A 27,923-nucleotide genomic window follows, 5' to 3' on the forward strand; every position below is an offset into this window, starting at 1 on the left:
CTGTAGCTCGCCAGTAATACTAAAGAAGAAGAAGATCCACAAATGAACACAAAAAGGAAGGAATGATAGGGGGAAAGAACATTTTATCGTGTGAAACTGACATTAAATGAGTAACGTTAGCCCCCAAACTGCTGAAGAAGCTCTGTTGTGTTTGAGATATGAAGGCGACACCTGTTAGCTCAGTGGATCTATGAGCGAAACTCTCCTGTTAGCTAGCTCGTCTGCGAGGCTAACAGTCAGAGCCCTCACCTTTATCCACAAGACGAGGCAGCACTAATCAACTGAAGACGTTTTAAATTAGGACCAACAGGTAAGGCTTATGCATATCTTAACTGCCTTATTCCTATGGCTCATGCGGTCCCGCACAGTCTCAGCTAACTTAGCACACCAAATTGCATTAAAAACTCTTAACGTTACACGTTTAAATTGGTCGTGAAGTAACGTTACAGCCTTGAGGCCATCACAAGATATTCACTAGTAGAGTAACGGTATACTCTCAGGTAGCCTAACGGCATACATGCTACTCACACAAGACTGATTGCACGTTTTCTTTAACGATACTGTGATTGTTGAACAAGGTAACGTTAACTAGGACCGAGGATGCGCAGTGTCCATCAACAATGATGGAGATTCACCGTGTCGTCTCTCTCTGATGCAGCCGTTTGCTAATTTAGTCACTTCATTTCGGCGTTTATCCAATTTTGTTGTATTATATCTTGTAATTTAAATCTTTTATTATTTAGATTTATTTCTGTAACAGACCAATAGAAACTAGTCAAAACTGGATAAGTCAAATGAAAAAGCAACAACCTTGGTTTATAAAAATCTGAAAAATAAGTGAACTGAAAAATGGTGAGTGTGTATGTATTCACCCCCTTGCTATAAAGCAGAGGTGGGAGTACGTCACACACGTGCAAGTCATAAGCAAGTCTCAGGTTATATCCTTCAAGTCTCAAGCAAGTCCCAAGTCACTGTGGTGAAAATCAAGGAAGTCAAAACGAGTCCTTGCTACAAGTCAAGCAAGTCATCGGTAAGGTCAAGCAAGTCACAAGTCAAGTCATACTCACAAACTCATGGAGGTAATATAACATAAGATGCAGCCGGTGGTGGAATGTAACTGTAAGCACAAATTTGAGTCTTTTCTTCTTATGCCTCCATCTACCTCTACTCCACTGCATTTATCTGACAGCTTTAGCTAGTGGTTACTTTACAAATTATAGATTTGCATTCAAAACATATAAAATGTACAAGTGCAGCTGGAACTATGAGTCAGTTATAATTTTGCTACTATTTTGATAATGATCTGAGTCGTTTGTAATGCAAAAACATTTTATGGTTCCAACTTCACAAATGAAGGTGTCACTTCGGACTCTGTGTCATTGTGACAATATTTGTTACTATTTTAACTATTTTGACAAACCAAACAATCCATCGATTAATGGAGAAAAATAATCAGCAGATTATTCCATAATGAAAATAGTCATTAGTTAATAGTTCAAAATGAGCTCCACCTCAACTAACTCCAACAGTAAAATCCTGCTTTTACATTAATGCATGAGTCAGAATCATCTAATGAGATCATATATAATAGTATAACAGTCCCAGGGGACATTTTTCTCAGTACCTGTACAAAGTAATTTGTACAGGTACTCCAGTCTCTGCTGTGGAGATTTCCAACTCCTTCAGGGTTGTCTTTGGCCTCCTTGTTGTCTCTCTGATTAATGCCCTTCTCGTCTGTTTGTTGTGGTGCCATATTCTTTTTTTTAATTATGTTTATAATGGATATAGTTGGGCTCAGTGGGGTATTTAAAGTTTCAGGTATTTTTTAGAACCTACCACTGATTTGTACTTCTCCAAAACCTGATCTGTTTGGACAGCTCCCTGGTCTTCATGGTGCCGCTTGCTTATTGGTGCTGCAGATTCTGGGGCCTTTTAGAACAGGCTGATATACACTGAGTTCATGTGACACTTGCTCACAGGTGGATTTTATTTGACTAATTATGTGACTTTTCAAGCTAACCGGTAACACTAGGTTTTATTTAGGGTCATCATAGCAAAAGGGGTAAATACATAGGCATGCACCATTTTTCAGTTTTTATTTTTCAAAACTTTTTCAAAAGTGATTATTATTTTCAATTCACTTCACCAACTTTGACTTTTTGTTTAGGTCCATTAAAAAAACAATCCAAATATAAAAATCTATTTAGATTACAGGTTGTAATGCAACAAAGTAAAAAAAAATTCCAAGAGGGGTTGAATAGTTTGGCAAGGCATTGTATTAGTGTAAACACTGGGTATGGTTGAAGTTTAATAACCTTGTCATTACCCAAAGCTCGTATTACCCATTATTAAAGTCTAAATAGTACAGTCTTTAGTGTCTCCGATTCTGTATTTCACATGTGTTGCACATTCTTGCCTGTTGCCCTCCTGAGTCTATTTAATTTGCCTCGTGGTTTGAAAATGTTGTAGCCAGTTTCGGAAACTTAATGTTATCATGTAAACCCTGTTCTTGTAATCATTCAGCCTTTTTAAATATGAAAAATTATATTAATAACAATGGTTTTCCCTCTCTGCTGTCATGCTATTTGTTGCTCAGCTCAGTCTGTCCTCCATGGCTTCATCAGAGGTCAGCATGCAGGAAATGAGTGAGGTTGTGATCGTCACCATACCAGAAGCAGTGGGTGAGGACCTCCCCTCTGTGGTGGAGGAGGATAAAGCAGTGCTGGTGACTGCAGAGCTGACCCCTCAGCCAGGGTAACATATACACACTGTGCACACAGCTTAGTGGTCACCAGTGTTGGGTAGTTACGCATTACTAGTAACAAGTGGTGTAAGTAGTGTAATTACTAATACAATTTCATTAATATTATTCCAGTTATCCCAAAACCAAACAACTTGTTACAACGTTACTTTTATTATCACATTACTACTGACATGAAACATAACAGTCACATCAGCAGACTCATTTCATAATCGTCGTGCTGCACAGGCACATCACAAAGCAGCAAGCTAGTTTTAAAGATGGAAACACTTCCCTTAGCGGCTGAAAATATTCTCATTACTTTGATTCTGCTGGGAGAAAAGATGACAAGAACACCATTGCTGCAGGTAGTAGAACTAAAACCCTTTCCACTGCGAAAAACACGTCCTTAAACCTCTGGGGCCGGTTGCATCAACTGGTCTTTACTACGCCCGGTCGTAACTCCTAAGACGGTCTTTGTGAAGACCAGTCTTAAGGAGTGGACTTACGCCGGTTGCACCAACAGGGCGTACGCCTGATCTGTGTTGACAGTTTATTTACAGTTTAAAATTTGAAGAAAACATGGAGGATCAATGAAAAAGAAAGGGTAACAATGGAATTAGAAAATCGAGCTGCGGATGGCCCGACAGGCAGTAGATTTGTGGACACTCTATTTGGAAGGACTGTATTTTGGAAGGCTCCGTTTCCATAGAAACAGAGTGCAATCAGCAACTGTAAGGCTGGTGGTAGTGCTGCGTTGCGGCCCAACACAAACTGTAAATCCGGTGACAGCTCTTCATTAAGTTCAAACAGATCTCTCCTACCGAATCGAAACCTCTCAATCAGCCCTTTGTTCAGCCCAGTCATTATTTACGTCCAGTGGATTGCTTGTGTCCCTAATCACTCTCTCCCGTCTAAATGCCTGCTCATTGTACAGACAGTGGATGAGACATGCTATTATCAAGCTGCGCTCATGTGCTCTAGAGCGCAGAGACCTTGCACCTGTTCTTGACTAGGCGTAAGATTTACGCGCGGTCTTAGTGAGAAGAAGGTTTAAGCCTAGATGGTGTAACCGGCGTAACTATTAGGTTGGACTAAGACCACCAAGTTATGACCGACTTAGCTTAAGACCAGGCGTAAGCCCTGTTGGTGCAACCGGCCCCTGGTCTGAAACACCTCAGCTGCTACAACTGACAGCAGGAAAATACTAGGGGTGGGTACCGCCACATGACCCACGAAACGATATTATCATGATACTTAGATCACAATACAATATTATAGTGGTATGCTGAGTATTGCAATAAAATATATTGCGATTTATTACCTTTTTGTTCCAACTGGGCTTGTCACGATACCAGAATTTCAGTAGTCGATACCAATACCAGTGAATTTTGATTCTCGATACTCATTCGATACCACGATAAAAATAAAAAAACAGAACTCATGTATTTCTAAATTCACTACTTTATTAAAACTGTTTCAAACTTTAACTTTAACTCTAAGGCCTCATTTACACCGCAAGCGATTCACAAGTGTTGCGGCAGCACATGTGTATTCACACCAAAACCGAAAAGATGTGTTGTGCAGCAGCCATTGCTGTCCCGTCAAAATACAAACCACACACGAACAGTTGGTGGCAGTAGTGCACCGTGTTTGCAAATCTCCAATAAGCCCCAAAAAAGAAGACGTGAGTTTGGACCCAAAGCCCAGGGTAGACGGGTTTCGAGTGCCAGTGATTATTCCAACACTTGGAGAATTAATATTTAGCACTACAAATGGGTAAGTACATAAAACGTGCCTGTCAGGTCTCGGTTGGTTAAGGGGGAGATGTCTATGGTGGCCGAGAGAGGTCCCAACACACGCAAACTCGTATTTCTTGTTGAATACCGCGACCATTCGCTCGTGACTCACGCAAAAAATCGGCATCCCTTCTATTTTCGAGCTTGCTCGTGAAAGCAGCGCGACTCGAGCAGCACGTTGAACGGATGCGGTGTGAATGTTCTAACATGTCAACATGCTCGCCAAAATGAAAACGCGCCACAAATGACGCAATTGCACACCTCTTGTTTTCCACTTGCTTCTACTTCTACTGTTTTTTGCCTGCTTCTGCTACTTCCTGTAGTATTTTTTCTCTACTGCTCCCTGTCTTTGCGGCGAAGGTATAACTCAGGCTTTAACCCTCTCCACACGACTCCTACTACCTGACTTTTCGACAGGCCAAGGTGTTGTGACTCCAGCAGCACTTGTAAAAGTGGTTCTAGCAAAGATGATGGAGAACAGGCGCTTGTCCTCTGCACCGACTGATGAGCGTATACTGCCCCCGTCATCTCCGACAGGAATTGGCACTGCCCGCTGAGGGCAAAGTTGTATCCGGTACTTACGGTACCGAAAAAAAACAGGTACCGACGTATTTTTTGCGTGTTGGCATGGACATGGTACCGAAGTATCGGTTCTCATGACAACCCTAGTTCCAACTGCAAATTATTTCCTTAAAGGAAAACTTTGTCAACATCAATTTTACCTCATAAGACAAAGTTTTCAGTCTGTTCATCTGATTTTAATCATTTTTATTGGGGCAAAATGTGGTACAAAGCATATAGACTGACCAACGCTGTCACAAAACCCTGTCAGAAATGCTGCATATACCTGACAAACTGAACTGTTGGCAGTTCCAATACCCTCTGTGAGACCAGATCAAGCGCGTGAGCAAACACTTCACATGCAGGTATCCTGCTAATTGAATGGCAGTACCCATGTTAGAAGTGTTGTCTGTTATAACCACAATCCCCCATTCTTGTGTTGCATTTTGCAGGAGGTCTGCAATGTTTGCTCTGGTGTGACTCGTGTACTGCTCTAGTTTGGAGAACATGAGACAGCAGTCGCCAGTCCTATGCGAGATAATGTGCTGTTATTGTCACATATAAATCCACTGACCAGTGGACTGGTGACCACTGTCCAGGCGTTGTGAGTCAATGCCACCCTTCCTGCGGTACTCAAAGATTCCTCAACTTTATGCTTCACTTCTCTGTAGAGTTTGAATACGGCTGTGTCGGTGAAAAAATGTGGGGATGGAATCACGTACCTGGGTTCCAGTGTTTTTTAGCATGTAACAAAAGCCTTTGTTTTCAACAATGCTGGATGGACCCAGATCTTTGCACATGAAGTAGGTGATGGACTGTGTTATTTTCTTCACTCTCTCAGAGTTGGATGGTAGTTTTGTCAAGTTAAGTGTGGTCGGTGTAGATTTTTCGGCGGAGTGGGTTTAGCATTAGCTTTGCCGTCAGCGGCTAATGCTATCTCTGGAGTTTGGTAAAGTTGGACATATATTCATAGATTCCAAATTTGCGGGTTAATAACTCTTAAACGAAATAGTGTTGAAGCACATACGACACTACTGTCTTACCTTGGTAAAGTAGACAACAAGCTACAACGTAAATTTCATCAGAACAAGCTGTCTTTTGAGCTCGGCCAGTAAAATTGATGACTATGCACAGCCAAGTGTGAAACGAGTGCGCAGGGGCTGTATACAAAGTGCAACAAAGTCTCCCCCAAAATCACCTCCGACATTAATGATCTCATGCTAATCATACTACAACACTTAATTTGGAGGAATATGCTTTTTAATAAATTGGCTGAATTGTTCTGGAGTAAATTATTCAATACTTTCAATACTATGTAGTGAAGTGTCCCCAAAATCACTTGACACATTAATGGTCTCCTGCTGATCATACTACGACACTCAGTTTGGAGGCATATGCTTCTTTATGATTTTGCAGAATTTTTATTAGAAAAATTATTCAATAGATTTAATAGTTTGTAGTGTAGTCTACCCCAAATTACTTCACGCATTAATGGTCTCCTGCTGAACATACAACACTCAATTTTGAGGAATATGCTTTTTCATAATTTTGCTGAATTTTTATTAGGAAAATTATTCAGTAGTTTCAATACAATGCAGTGTAGTCTACCCAAAATCACTTCATACATTAAGCCTATCCTGCTGATCATACTACAACACCCACCTTGTCATCATTTTGCTGTTTTTTGGGGAGGGAAATTATTCAATAATTTTAATACCATGCAGTGTAGCCTCTCCAAAATCACTTCACAAATAATAATTGTTTCATGTAGATTATACTACAGCACTTAGTTTGGAGAAATATGCTTCTCCATAATTTGGGGGAGTTTGGCAAAGTCTTAAAATAGATTGGAGGGTTTAGAGAATGTAAGGATTGAAAATGTTTAAAGATACAAGATTCCCATTACTCCAGCCATGGCTGCTTTCAGACAGGCATAAGTCAAACTTGTTGCAAAATTTGTGCAACTGAAATAAACATCTGTGTATGGTCTATAGTTCATTAGAAAAAAAATGAATACAGACTGCAAATATTTATTCCTGAAAGATAAAAGCAGTAAATCTATTTTTCTTTTTAATGTATGTCAAAATCAGGATTGTGGGGATTTATTCATCAATAATGTACAGTTTTATATGTGGTATAGATATTCAAGAAGTGTTTTTTTCTTCTGATGTAATTTTATTGTGTTAAACCTGGTCAAAATCTTGTTTCAGAGTCTCAATTCATGTCTCAAGAACACTGCTGAGTGACTATTATTTTTTGGCTGTGTGAATTTGTTCTGTATAAGTTTGCTAAGGATTAACTGAGTGAACTTGTTTTGATGGCTCTTCTCTTAGTATAATTTTATTCACGACAAATCCACAGTTTCACCACTTTGACCAAATCACAATATGCTTTAACAATGTCAAAAAACAACAACAGAAATATTAGGCAAGCAAATGGAGCATCATACATGACTTCTACAGTATTATGCTATGTTTATTTTGGGACTAAAATAAATTGCTCTGACTGAACCCCGGTTTTCAACTACTGACCACTGGATAAAGTTTCTAAATGAGAAAATGTAATGGGTTGAAGAAAAACACTTTCTCCAGTGGTTGCAGTAAAAAAGATTCTGCTTAAAGGGACGTCGGTGGCTTGGTGGTAGAGCAGGCGCCCCATGTACAAGGCTGTTGCCACAGCGGCCCGGGTTCGACTGCAGCCTGTGGCCCTTTGCTGCATGTCACTTCCTCTCTCTCTCCCCCTTTCAGAACTTACCTGTCCTGTCCATTAAAGGCAAAATGCCCTAAAAATATCATTTAAAAAAAAAAAAGATTGTGCTTAAAAAGGATTGAAAAAAATAATTAAATCTTTAAGAGCTAGGTGGTTTCACTTAGCAATTATGGTCTCTTGATGTTTGAAATTAGTGTTGTAGTATGATCAGCAGGAGACCATTAATGTGTGAAGTGATTTTGGGGACATACACTGCATAGTGTTGAATCTATTGAGTAATTTTCCTAATAAAAATTCAGCAAAATTATGAAAAAGCATATGCCTCAAAATTGAGTGTTGTAGTAGTATAGTATGCTATGCATAGTATGCTCAGCAGGAGACCATTAATGTGTGAAGTAATTTGGGGGAGACAACACTGTAAAGTATTGAATCTATTGAATAATTTTCTTAATACAAATTCTAAAAAAAAGCATATTACTCCAAATTAAGTATTGTAGTATGATCAGCAGGAGACCATTAATGTGTGAAGTGATTTGGGGACACTACACTGTATAGTTTTAACATTATTAAATAATTTACTCTGGAACAATTCTGCCAATTTATGGAAAAGCATATTCCTCCAAATTAAGTGTTGTAGTATGCTCAGCAGGAGACCATTAATGTGTGAAGTAATTTGGGGGAGACAACACTGCAAAGTATTGAATCCAATGAATAATTTTCTTAATACAAATTCTAAAAAAAGCATATTCCTCCAAATGAAGTATTGTAGTATGATCAGCAGTAGCAGCAGATCACCATTAATGTCGGAGGTGAATTTGGGGAGACTACACTGCAAAGTATTGAATCTGTTGAATAATTTTGTAAGATCTCTTTTTGGTGTTGCACTTTGTAGACGGTCCCTGCGCACTCGTTTCACAGGTTGTGCATAGAGATCAATGTTACAAGCCGAGCTCAAAAGACGGCTTGTTCCGATGAAATTTACGTTGAACCTTGTTGTCTACCTCACCAAGGTAAGAATGTAGTGTCATATGTGCTTCAACAATATTTCATTTATGAGTTATTGACCTGCAATGTCCAAATCTGTGAATATATGTCCAGCTTTACTGAAGTTATCTCTGGATGGTGGCATGTTAGGTGAGCCCTCATGTTCATAGAATTCCCATATGACGCTGCTTGCCAATCACGTGTCGTGTCCAAGTCCTCTTTTTCCTCTGTGTCAAAAAATCCAAAATAACTCCAGACGTTTGATTTAAATGCGGATGGTTCGTTACTGATTTATTTCTCCATTGCCTCCATCTTTGTTTTGATGAACTTCCTGCCAAATGCGGCTGACTGAGACCTCTGCTGACCTCACCAGGAAAAAAAACATCAGCACCATCTAATGGACTGAGAAAGCAATTCATTTTCTTATTGTAGTGCTACAAGTTGTATTAAAATGTGTATTTGCAAAAACTAATAATGAATATAATAAAAGATCAATACTTGCTGTCATTGTACCGATACAATATTGCCACGCAAAATATTGTGATATTACGCTGCATTGATTTTTTTTGCCCCATCCCTAGAAGATACTGGTCACAGGCAACTGCAGACCCCAGGTAAAAATAAATAAATGAATAAATGAAAACTAATTATTTGCAAGCCAAACAGCCTTAGCTATACAAAGTGGTGGTTACCCAGACATTCACACAGAGACACATATCTAAATTTTGGGGACATATGCAGCTACCAATTTTATGGGGTGTAATGGAAAAGGAATTTGGCGAATAGTGTAACGCATTACTGTCGGCAGGGAGTGATAAGTAAAGTAATAATTTTACTTTTGAAAAGAGTAATGAGTAATGTGTTATATTTTTAGTGTAATGAGCCCAACACTGGTGGTTACAAGCAAAGACTTAGGGAACAGAATGTGAATTTTGAAGGAGATTGTCTTGTTCAGTTTGCTAAATGAAAACTTAAACATTGCAGTTCTTTCTGTCTTGTTCCAGGGAGAGCATCCTCACAGTAGCACCAGTTGAAGCAGAAGCTGAGGGCAGCAGAACAGATTCACTGTCGAGAGAAGAGGCAGTCATTGGTAACGTGACCTGTAGGACTTTATTACGCTTTGTAAAATGTGGCTGTTAAGTAGCAGCTGATCTAAACTTTAGTCTTGGTTTAATGTAAAGTAGAATGGTGAAATTTAGAAGAGAAGAGTTTATCTGTGATCTTCTGTTATTCTAAGTTTTTGTGAAGTCAGTGGAACAAATCACAACATTGCTGCAGTCAGCAATGTTGTTTCTGACTACTGTTTCAGTCAGTGCAGTCTTTCCAGTCTATGATCCAAATGAGATCATCTTATAATGTTGTAAATACTTCTTATATCATCAGTTATTATGATCACAAAAAGAATTGACTGGATGGTTGTATGAGGGTCTTTCTGTCTGTCTCTGCAGTGAAATTAACTGAGGAGGTGGATGTGGAAGCAGATGTCTTCTACCCAATCACCTGTGGAGATGCCAAAGCCACGCTAGTGTGGAAGAAATTTGTCTGCCCTGGAATCAATGTGAAATGTGTCCAGGTACACACTGTCATTTTGAAACACAGAGTTTATTTAAAATCTAATTCCCTAAGGCATTTAAAGGGAGGCTTTGGTATTTTACAATGTGGTCCCTATTTTCTTATGATTTTGTGTCTAAGTGAAAAATGGAGATAAAGTTTTTGCACTTGGTTCAGTATTGAGTGACATCGCTGCAGCCACATTGGCAAAACAGGCTGCAATGTAATCCCTGCAGGCAACTGTGTGTCGTCAAGAGATGCACAGAGATTTGACTTGTGGGAGGATAAAAAAACAGTGGCGTGAAAGTTTAAGAGAGGAAGAGTTTGTTGTGTTGGAGCACAAAAAAGATTTCCTGAGGCTTTTCCTAAAAGGCTTTCATTGTCATGGCTCAATGTTAAGATGATTCTGACAATGTAAAAAAGGCTGTGAGATTTCAGAAAGAGACATCTTCTTTTGTGAGACTTGGAAACAAAACAGACCAAACAAGTGAAAAGTACAGGAAAGAGTTTCATTTCTCTGTGGGATCCTTTCCATAATGTCGTCAGACACTTCTCATAACAATCTGAGCCTGTCAGTGGCAAAAACAAGCACTTTATTGGTCGTAAATTGATGGTATTCAATTAGCCGCAGGGTTTACATTAACAGCCTGTTTTTATAGTTGGGGCTGCAGTGCTCTCTCTCAATACTTGACCAATTTAAAAAAATGTTGTCTCCATTAGTCACTTTGCCACAAAAACAAGGGGAAATAAGGTCCAGGTTTATAATACTGTGGTTTCCCTTCAAAGTAGAAGTAGATTAAGTTAAGGATTAAGTGAATCATTAACAGCTCCTGACAGTTTTTCCTTCCTCTCTAATCAGTTCAATGATCAGCTCATCAGCCCGAAGGAGTTTGTGTGTTTAGCAGGGAAATCCACTCTAAAGGACTGGAAGAGAGCCATCCGCCTCAACGGCACCATGCTCAGGTCTGGACACATCAAATACTCTAACAGTGAATTTTACTTCGTCTGATATTATTGGATAGAGACCCTACAGCTTCCTTTGTTATTTAACATTTACTCAACAAAACCGATCTGTTTCTAATGCTGCTGTCCAGAGGGCTGTACCACAAAGCCAGTTCAAGTGAGCCAGGTTTACTTTGCCTGAGCTGGCTCAACAAACCTTAAAGCCTCAGTCAGAGATAACAGCTATTAACTGTCCCAGGCTTTCTGCTTCAGGCTCAGTGCACATTCGCATAAAAAGAATCAATGATGCATTGAGAATGTCATTTAAAATTGATTTCAAGCTGTTTAAGATAAAACTTGATGCAGCAGATTTAAATGTTACACTCAAGAGCTGCATTTAGGTCTGACACTGTCCCATAACGAAGGATATGTGTAAGTCACTTTAATTTTTGGACAAATCACAAAGTAGTATAATTTTTACTGATTGAATATTAGCTGTGACAAATACCAATAGACTAATCAATTAGCTGTAATGTACCAGCAGTGGAAAACAGATGTCAGCAAGTCAGAACTAAGCATATAAACATAATCCAAAGTGGTAACATTATGGTAGGATTTGAGGGAATTATCTCGCATTTCAAGCACAGTAAAATATAGTGAACTATTGTGCTGCCTGTGATTTTTATAGAAGGCTTCTTTTATAGTCAGCGTGGACAAATGGACTAGAGAACACTACAAACATATATCTGTAGTTCTTTAAGAAAAAAAAGGGGGGGAAAAGTGACACGATGCATACAGCAAGCTCTGAGGTTACTGTGATTGCATTGCAAGGCTTTGTTCGGTTGCATTTATGTAAAGTTACAGCTCATCAAGTTGGATAAAGTGCATTTTTAATGGATTCCCGTGGTTGACAATCTGTACTGCTCATATATTCTTATTTATTATAGCGTGAGGAACTGTGAAGGGAGCTTTTTTAGCAGATTTTAAGCCAAAACTCTCAACATAAACTGGTCCCGACCAGGTTAGGTCTGCTGCATAAGTCACATGCCGAGCAAGCCAGGTTAAAAGAGAGCCACATTAGTAGGACAGAAAACTCTGACTGACTTTTGGACCCTTTAACTATTTGGATGATTAATAACATTTAAACACGTTCTCCAGACTAGATAATGTTGCAGTAATATTGTTGGAATTCGACAAAATTTGAGCTGTCATAAATAATGCAGAGATGGATTGAATTTGTGTCAATTGTTGTGATTTTAAAGATTAAGGTAACACATTGATAATTTCATTCTTTTGAAAGGGACCATTCAGAATGAGTCCATTTACTTTTTAAACTAAACATTTTAAAGCTGATACATCCATACTTTTATTTCAGCACAATGTTCAATTTAGGTCTTTTAATGGAAAGGGTTTGCATTGTAGTGTTGCTAATTTTACATTAATAAAGAATTTCAATATATTTTTCACCACTGGTTGCATCAAAGAACTCCAGGCATGCTGAGAATAGTCTACTTGCTTTAGCCAAACTGAATTACTGTAGGGAAACCAGGCTGAGCCACTGCAGCCATTTTGAATATATTTTATTAGTACCAAGACTAAACATCCATAGTCCCATTTGTGCCTCTTTGCTGTAATCTAAACAGAATCATTGTTCAGACATGTTCAGTGTTCAGCCAACTTTGCTATTTACATTTCTGATTGATCCTCACCACTAGGAAAACATTAAATGTAAAGTTAAATCAGCATTAACTTGCCTACAGTCAACATGCTAACGTTTCATTAGCATGTTACCTGCTTCCAGTTAGCATGTTGACATGGTGATAATGACAATATGAAAATATGTCAGCATTAGACCAAGACAGACAGAGTTGAAGGAGGATTTCAGAGCAGAGACAAACAAATGTTGTGCGAGGTTGTATATCACCCATTCTTGAGAACTGTCCCAGTTTTTGGTAAGATAATTTGTCCCAAATTATCTTACCAAAAATACCCTTAAAATTCTAACTCACCATTAACACACTGATTCCATTTCTGGGGTGAAACCTTATTTTCAAAGGCTTTCAATGCATGAAATAAATATGATTTTTAAACTATTTAACCTGCTTTCATTTCTTTTAATTTCTAAACTTGCCATGGGCCAGAAAACAGCCTTGTCCCAGACAAGAATCCACAACTTCAATTAAAAAAAGTGTTAAAAGCCTTCAAAATCAAACACTAATAGTACTGACAATGTCTGTGTAAAAATGTACTTTGCTATAATCATCTTTGTTCTAAAATATATTTTTTATGAACATGTTGGCCCTTTAAAGATGCGTTGCTGATTGTTGTCAGTGCCATCAGTTTTCTTTCTTTTTTCTTTTTTTTCAACAATCTGTTTATTGATTTTTTTTTTTTTTTTTCACATAAAAATACAGTGGTTCACAGATTCTGTGTTACAGTTGTCAGTTTAACAGAGCCATACAACAAGACTCAACATCCCTCTCCCCCCACTTACCACCCCTGGCACCTACCCCATTCAAGCACAAGAAAAACAGAAGCTGGAAAGTTACATAGCAAGAAGAAAAAAAAAAAAAAAAATAAACATCTCATGCAAGATACATTGTTTTAATTCCCATTTCGGTCCAAAGAGATCTGACATCCTGTGCTGTTCACATAAGACAAAAAAGAGTTCCAAGTCCTATGAAATGAATCAGTTCTACCAGACAAGGTCAGTCTGATTTTCTCCAGCTTGAGAAAATAAAGCACCTCTTTGATCCATATCGTATAGGTGGATGGGACTGTGGATTTCCATTTCAACAGAATTAACCTCCTGGCCAGCAGGGTTGTAAATGCAATTAAATCTTTTTTAGTGGGAGAAAGAACAGATTGTGAAGGCCACACACCAAACAGAGCAGTCAGAGCATTAGGGGCGATATCTTAATCAGTTTTCTATCAAAACAATTTTATAAGGCAGAAAAGGGGCTAGCTATATCCTAAGGACTCCAATCTCACTTGCTGGTTTTCAAAAAGGCGGGAATACTGCCCAAGTACATTGTAAATCCCAATTCTCTCACTCTTAATTTTTTTTTAGAAACAGCTTGCACTCAGAACTTTTAGTTTGGTACAATACAGTAACATAAATGTTTTGAGTACACCAGAAATGAAATAAATGTATCTCATCACTCTTGTTTGACAGGAATTTTATGCCAGTTTAATATAAGTTTATTGTTGTTTAAGCATTTAATTCTATGTCATAGGAACATAGAAACATTCAGTATGCATTTTACAATATTTTTAATTTTAATTTTATTGAACTATAAGTTGAGCTAATAGGACTTGCTGTTAGAATTCCTAAGAGTAATCAGCTCTTACCTGGTGTCTTGAGTGGGAGAGGGGTAATCACTTCACTGGGGTCATCAGGTGGGCACCCTCCTTCATTGGTGTTGCGTTGATAGGCCTGCAACACCTCCAGAGGGCTCAGGGGCCACCCGGCATCTCAGATGCACTCCCTTCGCCTTTACCCCTCATGTTGGACCAGTTTGGGTCCTTCCTCTTCATCCAAAGCCAATTGCTGCTTCGCTCAGCATGCTCTGATAGTGACTTGATGACTTGTCAGAAGGCCTGTCCTCAAACCCCCATACTCTTCAGAAGCCTGGTTGATGATGTGGCTACAAATCCTCTACAAAGCAATGCAAAAACACGCACATCCACAAACAAAAACGTGCAGGTGCTGAACCAAAAATGTCTGAAACTGAAAAAATGGAAAAAAGCCCGCACACTGCAGGGCTCCTATTTAGTGAGATTTATTTCACCTAGTAGTGACAAGTCACGTTGTCTGACGAGTCATGTCGTCACTACTAGGTGAAATAAATCTCACTAAATAGGAGCCCTGCAATGTGCGAGCTTTTTTCATTTTTACAAATCCTCTACACCCAACAACTTACAGGGAGCACCTGGGTACGCCAGCCATGTTGTTCTGCCTCAGCTGCTGGGTCTGTGTACTTCAGGCTTTTGCGTTCATAAGCTGCCCCAACTGCAGCTTCCCATGGTACTGTTAGTTCCACAATGTACAAGGACTTATTTGAGGTTGACCACAAGATCAGTTCCAGCCTGAGGTTAGTTGTAGCAAACTCTGGTGGAAAGCTGCATTTTTCAGTCCCGGGTAGTATCCAGGAGAGATGTTTACACTCTTGCAGATGGTTTTACACGGGGGGCTGTCCTGCTTTTATGAAGGGAGTGATGTTTCATAGTCCAGGCATAGGAGGAGGGACAGGGGTGGGAATCTCCAGGCACCTCACAGTTTGATTCAATTACAAGTCAGAGGGTAATGATTTGATAATAAAACTATTATTGATGCATCACAATGCATCAAAATGTTTAATTTCAGCACACAATTTATTTTTCTCTTTCTTTTAAAATATAGCATACTGTACTTTTGGTGATCCATAATTAAATAAACAGATTATTTTACTTGCATACAGTGTGGCTCTTGTCCAGGTCCCTTTCCCCTTCAACCTACCTCCATACCCTCACTTTTGAACCAGGGGGTGCCAGTTAGATTGTATCCATCTGCTGATGCTCATGTTTGTCCATTGTGGGATATGTAAGGGATAATGTATAATGAGCCGGTGAATACTGGGAAAATAACTCCCGACAGGGGAATAGAACCCCGACGCGCAGGAGTATTCACCGGCTCATTATACATTATCCTGCTTATTACACGGCTAATTATCAGTTAAATAAATAATGTTGTCTGCCTCTGCGAAGTGCATTAAAACCGACCGGATTCGACAACTTTTGGTGAAAGTTTTGTACTCACCCAGGCTTAGTGGACTGAACCGAGGCATAAAACTCGCGTAAAATGTCATTAAGCATGACTGCCGAGTGTGTATTCAAATCCGTCTTCTTTTGTTTTTGGCAGAGAAAGTCCGTAGGTATTCTTTTTCTTCAGCGGCATCCGTTAAAATCAGCCACTTCTGTTTGTTTTTTCCCTCAGAAGTTGTTTGACAGCTGCAGTGTTGCAGGGCAGCATCCCTAGCAACGCTGGGCTACATAGCAACTGTGTGTAATGACCGTTGGTACTAGCAGCGGTCATTACACAGTAATATCAGACCGTAGAATGCCGCTACTGACCAATCAGAATACAGCATTTAATAGAGGCATGTAGTAAACATATATATGGAATATACACACGCCTGCGTAGGGCCCAGTGTTTGCATAGCCTACTGTAATATGTCCCCTGAAACAGTATACAATCCATGTTCTATTCAATAATAAATGGTCCACATCTTTTTTATTTTAAAAAGTTAACTGCATTGATGAATTCATGAATTGATTTAAAAGCACCTTACAGTCTCCTGTGTGTGTCTGAGAATAAGATGAGGGGGAGGTGGAGTGCTCCGAGTTAATTTCTTCCCCACAGAGGTGTGATAATTTGGTTAATGCTGCAGTGTGTGTTGGTCAGCCGGGGTACATGCTGATCGCTGCTCCTCTCCTTAATGTCAGTCTCTGGTTGATGGTGTATGTAAGTATTCACAATATGCTTCATGTTTGCCTCTCAAATGTAATTATTTAGACATTAAATTAAAACAAGCTTGCAACCGCTGTCTTTTGTGAAGATAAATAAGTGAATGAATTGAATTAGTATAAGATAACTTGAGCTCATCTGCGCTGTAGACTGTCCGGGTCTTAGTCTTTGAGGTGCGCGTTGTACGACTGCCCTAAGCTCTTGACTGGCTGCTCTGACACCATCGGAATGATTGTGTCATTGATGTGAAATCTCTGGTCTACGAATTCTCCTCGATGGATATGCTCCTGGATTTGCTTGGTTTCAATTTCAATAATAATAAAATAGGAAAAATATATTGCGTATATTGTATTGTTTTTAGAATATATTTCCCAGCATAACTGAAGAGTAAAAATCAGAAACCCACCAAAATAAAGTTTTGACCCAAATCTCAAGAATGAGTGGTAGATGACTTATTTTATAATTTCACAAACATATTTGTTTCCATCTCTTCCTTCCTCTCAGTGGTTGGTGTGCCTCAGGATGGCACTGTTCCGTCAGACATGGCGGTCAGTAAACATAAAGTAGTGTATTCTGATGTTGTGCCTTTTATCATATTTCATTTCACAGGAAGATCATGGACTCAGGTGAACTGGACTTCTACCAGCATACAAAAGTCTGCTCCAACACATGCCGCAGCACTAAGATAGACCTTGTGGGAACCAAAGTGTCCATCAGCAGTGATCAGTCCACTGAACTGGTTCCTGCGACGCCCTCATCAGCTGATTGTAAGTTCCGCAGCCTCAGCCACCGTACTAGTTCAGGCCTCATTTTGATCACAGTGCTGGATCTGTTACGGGATGCTTCACTGACATTTTGCCTGAATAATGGTTACACTGGTATACCTGCTGATATATGGGGCCACCTGGTATTAATACTGAGAGGGTATATAGTAGGGATTTGCAATATATTGAATATGCGCAATGTATCATGGCTTGTTCCACAAGCGGTGTATAAAATGATCATATCACGAACATTGAGTATAAATGGTAAGAGGTTGTTTTTTTTTTGTTTTTTTTTTAAGCCACTAAAATGAGACTCGCTTTGGAGTTTAGGTTCTCTCACTCTCTCCTGTGGCTCTCCCCCTCTCACAGACACATACAAACAAAAAGAAAGACTCACAAACATGATGCGTCACACACACTCCTCCACCCATCCAGATCACTTTCTCCTACGCGATAGCAGGCGAGGTGTGTATTTCATCTGCAGGGCTCCACAATGCTACAATTTAGTCACATTTAATGACCAAGGAGCACCAGTGCAACCTGCAAATATTGTTAATATATGAGCTGGAGAGCTGTTAGTTTGTTTCCAGCTCACAGTGAATGAAACCAAGTGTTTAAAGTTGCAGCAGCAACAGTTTAACTTTGTGTTAACTGCTAACAGCAACTGTTGACTGGAGGCTTCAAATTCACAGCAAAAACATCAACACTTCTGGTCTGATATGAGCCGGGTGCTCCAAAATAAAAGCACCAGTAGTTTTACTTTTCTTTATTTAATTATTATAACAATATTTTATTCAACTTTATTATAACAGTATTTTTTCTAAATCAGTTTTATCAGTATTTTATTTAACTTTGTTTCAGTGGTATTGTATTTAACTTTCTTAGGACAGTAGCTACTTTATTTAACTTAATTGTAAATTGATTAATTAATAGTGTTTTAGTAGTCTGCAGTACTTTGGAGTGGATTTCAAAGTATCGCAATGTCTATAATTGTGTATTGTGATATAGTCTCAAAATATTGCAGTGTTATTTTATGCCATAAAACTTCTGAACCATATTCAAAATCTGTATTGTAAACCAGAATGAATACAGCAACAGATCAAGACAAACTGTCAGAGTTTAAAGCCTTGTTTCCATCAAAAACTTTTGGTATAGTACCATTAGAACCAAAAGTAACCCCTATGGACATGTACATAGACCCTGGATCAGTTCAGCGCAATGGTTCCCAACTGGTGGGTCACAGGTCTGTTCTGAATGGGCTGCAAGTGACTCGCAAATGTGTCAAGTTTGTAAAAAAAAAAAAAAAAAAAAACCCCACACACTTTATTTTGAAGTGCTGTTTCCTGCTGTAGTGTGAGTGAATAACAGATAGCTACTTAACAGCGACAGCAAACTAGCTTGATGACATGGCCAAATGCAAGTATGACGCTAAATGTATTAAACTGTGTGGACCTTGAACTAATGACTGAGGACAAATCTGGACCCGTGGCTGGACCAGTTGGTAGCAGCTGGTTTAGCGTTTCCACCACAGACAGAGAGGGAAGTCTGCACCTCTTGTATTGTCCACAGAACAGGGTTGCATGCCAACATTTTCAGAACAAAATAGAACAGGCTGCAGTGAGAGTCTCTCTCCATGGGATGTTTAAAAATAGTGGGTTTGTGGGCATTTAGTCCTTCTCAGGCAAGCTCAGGGGTTTAGCATTGCTGTATAGTAGTGTAGTGCATGAACGACACTCCATGATGCTTTTTTTTTTCTCTCTAAAAATAAAATATAAGAAAACATCTTTTTCATTTATAATGAAACCAGCCACAACTCAGTCCTGAGTAAAAGTGACTGTTCTTTATTGACCAATCAACAGACTGCAGTGTTCACAGCTCCACCTTTTAGTACCACATCTGTGTGCTAGGTACCCCAACAGAGGGGTGACCAAAAATGGGGCCATTTTGAACGGTTCCATTGGTACCATCCACAACTTTTCACAGTGGAAACGGAAAAAAATCAAACTGAACTGAATCGGGCTACTTGGTGGAAACAGGGCTTCAATCTAGTGATGTGGCTTAGTGATGTTTACTGTTTGTCTTGTAGTGAATGGAGCAGCAGCCTCGTTTCCAGAGGTGACAGAGGAAACTTCAGAGTGGGTCACAGCCATCGGAGGTGATCAAAGACCTGCTTATACATTCACCAACGTGTTGAGTGAAATGGTTTAGGGACTGTATTATTCTTTATGATGTATAGTGTATGTGTGTGTGTGTGTGTGTGTGTGTGTGTGTGTGTCTGTGTCTGTGTCTGTATCCAGAGGACTCTGTGGCATTCTGGCGAGCGGTGAAGGAGGCTGGACTGCTGGAGGAGGTGATGGAGGACTTCCAGAAGGAGCTGCAAGAGGTGCTGAAGGGTTTGCAGGAGAGAGTGTGTGACCCTCCACTTCAAGTCAAAGGTTAGTAGGCGCACACACACACACACACACACACACACACACACACACACACACACACACACACACACACACACAAGCAGGAGTTGGCCATTTATCTACAACAACAAACTGGAGAACTGCAGCTGAAATTAACATCAAGGAATGGGAGCAGGAACGCAAGGAGAACATACAAACTCCATCCAACCAATACTAAACAAGCAACTCATCTCACCGTTACAGCTTGAACACTTCCCTCGTGCAGAGAGCTGTACTGTGAACGGCAGCGAGCAGTCACACAGTGTCACAGTGGGTTTTTCCACTGCACTAAGTAGTTTACCTTGATGACTTGTTGGAGGTGTGCTGGTCACAGACCACAGTACTGGGCCTTTTCCACTGTCACTCTTGGCCACGCCGAGTCAAGCCATGCTACGCTGATTTCCATTTCCATTATCAGTTAAGACGCGCCATGCCACGCCGAGCTGTGTCAGAGAATGACCTTCTCCAGAGTAGGTCCAAAAGCAGGGCTGCCCACCCTCAAGTGGGTAGCGATGACCTCTCGTTGACCACAGCCAACCCCTGGATGACCCTGCTTCTCCCCCTTAAACAAGCTGGGTGTGTTGCAACTCTGAACTTGTCTCTGTCTGCAGGAAACCAGAGAGAAAGGTGTTTTTTAAAAGTTTCTGTGTGTTCAGCTCTTAGTACTCTTGTAGCGTCTAACTGAATCCTTGTGGTTTGGAGTTTAGTTTCTCGTGCGTCCTGTTTTTACTTTAGATATCTGCTTTATTTTACTGTTTCATGTTCACCATCAGCTGTATTAGAAGTTGTGTGAAGTTACTGCTCAAAAACTCAGCATTTCCTTTTTTTGCTGCTTCACAATAAAGGTTTTTACATAACTAAATAATGGGGGACTTTTACTGTGAAGAATCTACAGGAAATGAAATGTGTTTATCACTGAATTAGAACTTTGTTTGCAGCTTCTCCTCAACAAAGGCAAGTCTACTTAGGCTGCAGGGAGAAAAAGTAAAAGCAGCAACAGCCACAGTGAGATGTTAGATGCAGAGCTGCAGACAACAGGCTCTTACTGCACCTCTGCGAACAGCTCACCTCCAGCAGCTAAACTTCTAACAGGGGACTTCAGCCTTGAATCAGCCTGCTGCTTTTAAACATCATCACTCAAGACAAGCCGTCATCAGTTTTAGAAACACCTTCCTGTTGTAGCCCTGTTGGAATGAAAATGCAAATCCCTGTTGTGCTGGGCTGATGGACCGAACCAAACCAAGCCAGCCCATGACTGTCAAAAAGGGGTAATTGTTGTTTCTAGTTAGGGGTTCAAGCCTGAGGGGCTGAAACCCTGTCGTTTTTGTGCTGATTAATTATTTTTTTCCAGAAATGTTCTCACAAAGAGAGATGGTACATTGTAGACAGATTGAATCTTCACCATTGATTGGAAGTTGTGTGCCAGTGCTGACTGGGGTCAGCCTGATGAGGGCTCTATAATTAAAGGTCAACTTCGAACAGTCATAACTTCTACGCCATAAGTAAGTTGGATTGACTTGAAATGTGACACACTTGTCAGACTCAATGTGCTCAACAGAAAAGCCTCAACAACCATTAGGGGCTGACTGACTGGATTTTTTAACATTTCGAATTAAAAAAAAAACCAAAAAACCAAAACAGCACTGTCAAAAAACAAGTTTTCTGGAGATCATCACCGAACAAAGCTTTATAAAAGTTACCAAACACTTGTTAATATCTCATTGCGTTTTGAAGATATTGTCGAATGAACTTTAAAAGGGGAATTGCTCAACTCCACAACCACTGGTCTAAATCATCACAAAACTTGCAAGAAATGTCCACGTAAGTACTCGGAACATACCCTGAAAGGTTCATTTAAATCCACCGTTAAGAGGCACTACAAATACAAAAAATGTTTGTGGCATAACACAAATCAAACTATAAATCAGACACTGTTTGTCCAATCTTTACAAAGTGCCCAGGATATGTTAAATAGCACAGCTAATAGCAAATTGTTAAAAACAAGCTAAAACAAAAGCTGTCTTTTGGTACTGTTTAGCTTAGTTTACCACGCATCTTAAAATTGATCAGAGGTAGCCATACCTGCAGATGGTGAGTCACCTCAGCAGAGGGAGGAGCACAGAGGAGATCCTAGTAAAGAGAGATAGAGTGTGTTATTGGTTACTGTATATAATCACTATGGTGGCTTAGCAAAAATCTGTTAAACTTGTAACAATCCAAAAAAAAAAAAAAAGTTAATACAGTGCTCAGAAGGTAAAAATTTAACTGTAAATAAGGTTTATAAAGATAAACTAAGGATTCTATTTAAAAAAAAAAAAAAAAAAAAGCAGGGACAGTCTCTGCAGATGGCCTTGAGGATGTGAGGTCAAGGACAGCATCCTCCAGGCAGCCTCCTTTGGCCTTTATCCCCATCCATCACTGCCACTAGATGGGGAAACTTGAACAACAAAAAGGGGTTAGAGTAGTCATGTCTAAAATGTGGTCTGGGGTCCAACTGGTGCCCTCAGACAGATTATAAATGGCCCGCTGCTTGTCGTTCAAAAGATACTTCATGTTTAACACAATATTGGTTAATCAAGTGAGATCACTTTGCATTTTTTTTCATTCACCTTATGATGGCAGGACAATCGTACATTTTGCAGACATACATCAAGTAGGAACCACACAGGCACATCTAGTGTGTTTTCATAGACAGATGAAAAGTTACCAAACACAAGAGATTTCCTGCTAGTTAGCAAACCTGACCACAGCAAAGAAGCATTAAGCCAAGACCAAGGGCTGTCGCTTTCAAGAGCGGTGGATGGTTGAATACTTTTTACACTTAAAGATGAAACAGTTGGCATTTGTGTGTCTTTTTTTAATTGTTTTAATGACCCATATAATGCGAGAAGCAGCTGGCCCCCAGGCCTCCGTTTCTGGCCCCCATTTTAAAAAAACTTTGGACACTCGTGGGTTAGAGTTTGCAAACAATTATTTTGGCTCCTACAACTGCTTTCTCACATATGCGGTAGTTCTCCACAACAGTTGGAAACAGCTGATGTGTAAAATCTGTTGAATGCCCATTTTATGTTTAACATGTTTGTGTCCCATTGAACATTGAATTGAACATTAACTGTTTGTTGTTTTTTCCAGATGCTGTTTTGCTCAACAATATAGTACAGAACTTTGGGATGCTGGACCTAGTGAAGAAGGTCCTGGCCAGTCATAAGAGCCAGATGGACCGTTACAGAGAGCAGTACACTCGCAGCCTCGCTGGTCAGTACAAGAATTCTCAACAGAGATATTACACTCAGGATGGAATCATGTGTCTTTGAGTCTTAAATCATCTCTGAAGCTCTGAGAATGCAATCGACTGTTCCTAGGTCTGTCTAAGGCACCAATCAGAGAGCTTCAGCTGATTCAGAATGCTGCTGCCAGGGTTGTAATATGAAAGGCTCAGCATATACTCCAGTTCTTGGATCACTGCATTGGCTACCAGTTTCAGAGTCAACTTCAAAACTCTGCTGCTTATCCAAAAATCACTGATTGATACAGATCTAAGATAATCTGTCACATCTCCTGACCCAGTATGAACCTCACAGACCTTTTAGCCCTGTTTCCACCAAGCACTTTCGGTATGTTAACTTTGGAACCAAAGTAACCCCTCAGACATGGTACCTAGACCCTAGATCCATTTACCGTTTCCACCACAAACCGTACTCTTAAATGTGGGCGGGGTTATTATCATTTGCTGCTCCGTCCAGCACTCGCTGTATTTCCTAAACACTGGTGACACAGAGGGAAGCCTGCACATTTTTTGTCCACAGAACAGGGTTGCATGCCAACATATTCAAAACAAAACAGAACAGGCTGCAGTAAGAGTCTCTCTCTCCATGGGATGTGTAAAAAACGCAGGTTTGTGCATTTAGTCCTTCTCAGGCAAGCACAGGGATTTAGTGTTTAGTGTCACAGGAAGTGCTTGAAGATCCATTCATTACTAAAAGTGTATGTCATCCAAGAGAGACAATAAAAACTAACGAAATAGTCAAAGTTGTCATATTGAAATTTAAGGTGTGCTGATGGAGGCAGCAAAACATCCTTTCATTTTATAGTTATACTTTACCAGTATATGTAAGACTTGCCATGGTATGAACCGATTAACGGACTGAAGTGTTCACAGCTCCACCTTTATTACCATATCTGTGTGCCAGGTACCCCAACAGAGGGGTGACCAAAAATGGGGACGGTAAGGAACAGCTCCATTCCACCATTTATTTTTAAATATCTCATGGAGAGAGACTCTCACTTGTTTGTTCTATTTTCTTCTGAAAATGTTGGCACGCAACCCTGCTCTGTGGACGATAAATGAGGTTCAGACTTCCCTCTGTGTCACCAGTGATGGGGAAATACAGTGAGTGCTGGATGGAGCAGTGAATGACAATAAACCTGCCCACATTTAAGAGTACTGTTTGTGGTGGAAACACTAAACAGACCAAGGGCCTACATACCATGTCTGAAGGGTTACTTTGATTCCAAAAATACCATACTGCAAGTGTTTGGTGGAAACGGGGCTAAAACTAAACATGGTGAAGCTGCTTTCAGCCTCTGTGCTGCTCAAATGTGGAACAAATTTCCAGGAGAACTTGAGACAATGCTGACCACTTTCAAACCCCAGCTTAAAGACTTACCTGTTTACTGTTGCTTTACTCATTTTCTTTGAAATCAGATTTGTTGTTTTTACACTGTGAATTGTTTTTACTGTTTTACTCTGTGTGTTTACCTGTTTGCTTTTATTGTTTTCATCATATGTTTCTTGTGCTTTTACCTGTCTTTAAATCTTTAAATCTTTAAATCTTTAAAGCACTTTGGGCTACGTATATCAATAGGCCTTGGCGAGAGAAATGACCCTGCATTCTGTATTAAAGGGATAGTTCACTTTTTTCGAAGTAGGGTTGTATGGAGTAATTATCCATAAACAGTATACTACCTACACTAGATGTCAGTCAGCACGGTTCCAGTTTGGAGAAGCAGGCTGGAGTCTGATATGGAAGCTGATCAATGTACTGCTGAGGAGGGGTCAGCAACAAAATGAATTTTAGCCACCTAAAAAAAAATCAATATCAGGGCGTCGGTGGCCCCATGTACAAGACTGTTGCCACAGCAGCTCAGGTTTGATTCCAGCTCGTGGCCCTTTGCTGTATGTCACTCCCCCGCCCTCTCTCCCCCTTTCACATTCCCCTGTCCTGTCAATTATAGGCTAAAATGCCCAGGGAAATATCCCCAATCAATATCAGTTGAGATGTATGCTAGAGATGCACAATAATATCGGCATGTTATCGGTGTTAGCCAACATCGGCTTTATAATGAACTATCAGAATCAGCCAACATGCTTTTTCTTATTTTGCACAATGAGTGAATATTGCATACATTGAATTTCACTACAGAATTAATTAATTCCACTACCGAAGAGACTACATGATAACTAAAATTGAGTGTGGAAAAAAATGGATATAGTTGATACCAGTGTCGATTATAGACCAAATGAGTTGGTATATATCGGTATATCGGGCATTGGCAAAAAATCCACTGTCATGCATTCGTAGTGTGCACTATATTGAAAGTATTTTCACTGTTTTACCTTTCCGTCAGACAGCCTGGTCTGGCGGGAAGCTGCTAACAGCTTCAGTTCCCGTCTATGTTTTCATCAAAGCCAGACTCCTTTGAGAACAACTGTAATTTTAGCTCTCTGAACACAGGAGCTGCTAGTCGAGTCCTGACTCTATCAGTTAGTCAGTTCATGTCATTGTGTGACTTTGGTGAATCCGAACTAAGCCTTTTAAACGCCAAAGTCATGCAATAACACAAAGAAAATAACTGTTTGAGGCAGCAATAGACCAGCGGCTCCTGTGCTCAGCAAACTAAAATTAGTTCTTCTCAGAAGAGTCTGGCTTTGAAGAGAATGATATAATGGCTTCATTTTTCCATTAAAAACCACTATCTGACGGTGAGATGATTTCTTTGGTGGCTAAAATTCATTTTGTTGCTGACCCCTCCACAACAGCACATTGCTTAGCTTTTATGTCAGACTCAAGTCTGCTTCTCCAAACTGGAGGTGTGCTGACTGACATCTAGTGTATGTAATAAACTGTCTATAGATAAGTACCCCATACAGCCCCACTTCAAAAAAACTAAACTGTCCCTTTAAAGGGTTAATAGTAATATAATAATAATATTAATAATAATAACTTAAACAGGCCAATAAACCAATTCAGTATAAAAGGACATTTAAAAAACATACAAATACAAATGTTGTGTGTGTTCATACATATTGATGATGTGTCACCTCCTCCTGCAGCTCTGGAGCAGCAGTGTGACGAACACAGGAAGCGAGCCAAGGAGCTGAAGAGCAAATCCCAGCACCTCAACAACGTCCTAATGACCCTCACCCCAGTCCCTGCACCCCCCGCGCTCAAGCGTCCCCGGCTGACCCGTGCTGTTTCTGGCCCGGCCTCGGTAAATACAGCCCCTGCCCAGATCACTTTGCCTCTCAACCAGCTGACCGGCCTGCCGCTGGGTAAGGTGCTGACCGTGGCTGGAGCCCCTTCTGGCACAAACCTGGGTGGGTACACCCTCCTGACCTCCTCTCTCTCTGGGTCAGAGCTGGCGGCCGATGCCTCTAACCTGACTGTGCTGTCCACGGCGGCAGGTCAGGAGGGCGCGGCTGGTGGCTCGGCAGCCTCCACCGCCTTTGTTAAGGTGGTAGGCCCTCAGTTCCAGCTAGTGACACTGCCGACCACACTGCAGAGCTTGGCCACCGCACAAAGTGCCGTCCAACAACAGATTGGCAGCATCAGTGTGGTGGATGCTACGGCAACTGCCACAGATGATTCACAGGAGGAAGGCCAGGCTGATGGTGACGATGAAAGTCAGCCAAAGCAGGTTAGAGAGGAAGACGGGGAGCAGCCGTCTAAGCAGCAGTAAGACACAGGACAGCTGTTCTCTCCCCTGTCTCCCTGCTAGTAATTGCCTTCATTGTGGACCCTGGATTGAGTGTGCACTCCCTGTGGCGGCTGAGGGCTGGTCCACATTTTGACCTGTACAGATAATTCGATACAGTGTTTTTCATTTGTCATTTAAGAAGACACACCAGCCTTCTGTGTAGATGTCCTTCAACTTTCAAGATAGCTAAATTTATATTAGAGTGGCATCTGGTCTGAGGAGTGTGTATGTCAGTCGTGATTTTACTGTAAATATGTATTTGTAACAAATATATTTGATACAGCAGTGTCTGTAGGGATTCACACCATATAGGCTGGAAAAAAATCAGTATTGTTCAGTTTGGTAATAAATGCTCAGTTTTAAGAACAAACTGTATGTTTACATATTTTCAACACTGACACATGTCAGTGAGGAACTGACGTGGATACACATTCTAAAGCCCAGATCACACAGAAGGTGTTTTGCAGGTGGCAAAATGCCGTATTCACAAAGCCTCCTAGTGCTAAGAGTTGATCCTAGTGACAGAATTCTAAGAAAATCCTTAGTATTGTGACGTCTTCTTAGAATTTCCCCTTAAAGTTAAGACTAGGTCCTTGTAAAGATAAAAGTTATTCACAGAGCATCTTAGACCTTAAGAGAGCTCCTAAGGGGAAAAACTGTAAGGAGCAGGAAGGAAGACTTTTAAGAGGCTTAAGAGTTTCCTAAGCAGAGGAGAAAATGGTGGAAACACAAAGAAGTCGCAGAAACCGTCTTTAAATATAAAATGACAGTGAGTAAATGAAATGCTACAGGTGAGATTGTGCAGAGATAATATGTGTGGTTAAGTACAGTTAAGAATGTCTTGGCTAAGAAGGGTCGCTAAGATACGAGTGTTTCCCAGATGAGTTTTTAATGCCCTTCTTAGGACCGCTCTTAAGATAGCTCTTTAAGAAGCTCTTA

General features: G+C 40.2%; 1 protein-coding gene across 1 annotated transcript; it reads left to right on the plus strand.

Moving 5' to 3' along the window:
- gmeb2 (glucocorticoid modulatory element binding protein 2) lies at positions 1-27,354 on the plus strand. Its single transcript, XM_049581691.1, has 10 exons — positions 1-310; positions 2,597-2,754; positions 9,798-9,883; positions 10,242-10,366; positions 11,204-11,307; positions 17,402-17,559; positions 19,643-19,711; positions 19,854-19,991; positions 23,139-23,261; positions 26,341-27,354. Exons 2-10 carry the CDS (start codon positions 2,612-2,614, stop codon positions 26,964-26,966), a joined length of 1,572 nt encoding a protein of 523 aa, XP_049437648.1. The 5' UTR covers positions 1-310; positions 2,597-2,611; the 3' UTR covers positions 26,967-27,354.
- The last annotated feature ends 569 nt before the right edge of the window (positions 27,355-27,923 follow it).

This window comes from Epinephelus fuscoguttatus, linkage group LG7, assembly GCF_011397635.1.
Source record: "Epinephelus fuscoguttatus linkage group LG7, E.fuscoguttatus.final_Chr_v1".
Classification (NCBI taxonomy): domain Eukaryota; kingdom Metazoa; phylum Chordata; class Actinopteri; order Perciformes; family Serranidae; genus Epinephelus; species Epinephelus fuscoguttatus.

Bases quoted from the DNA above. Each gene is read 5' to 3' on its own strand.
- gmeb2 (XM_049581691.1), top strand. From the start codon at position 2,612: ATGGCTTCATCAGAGGTCAGCATGCAGGAAATGAGTGAGGTTGTGATC. The intron at 2,755-9,797 runs GTAACATATACA...GTCTTGTTCCAG, and splicing joins GAGCTGACCCCTCAGCCAGG to GGAGAGCATCCTCACAGTAG. The intron at 10,367-11,203 runs GTACACACTGTC...CTCTCTAATCAG, and splicing joins TCAATGTGAAATGTGTCCAG to TTCAATGATCAGCTCATCAG.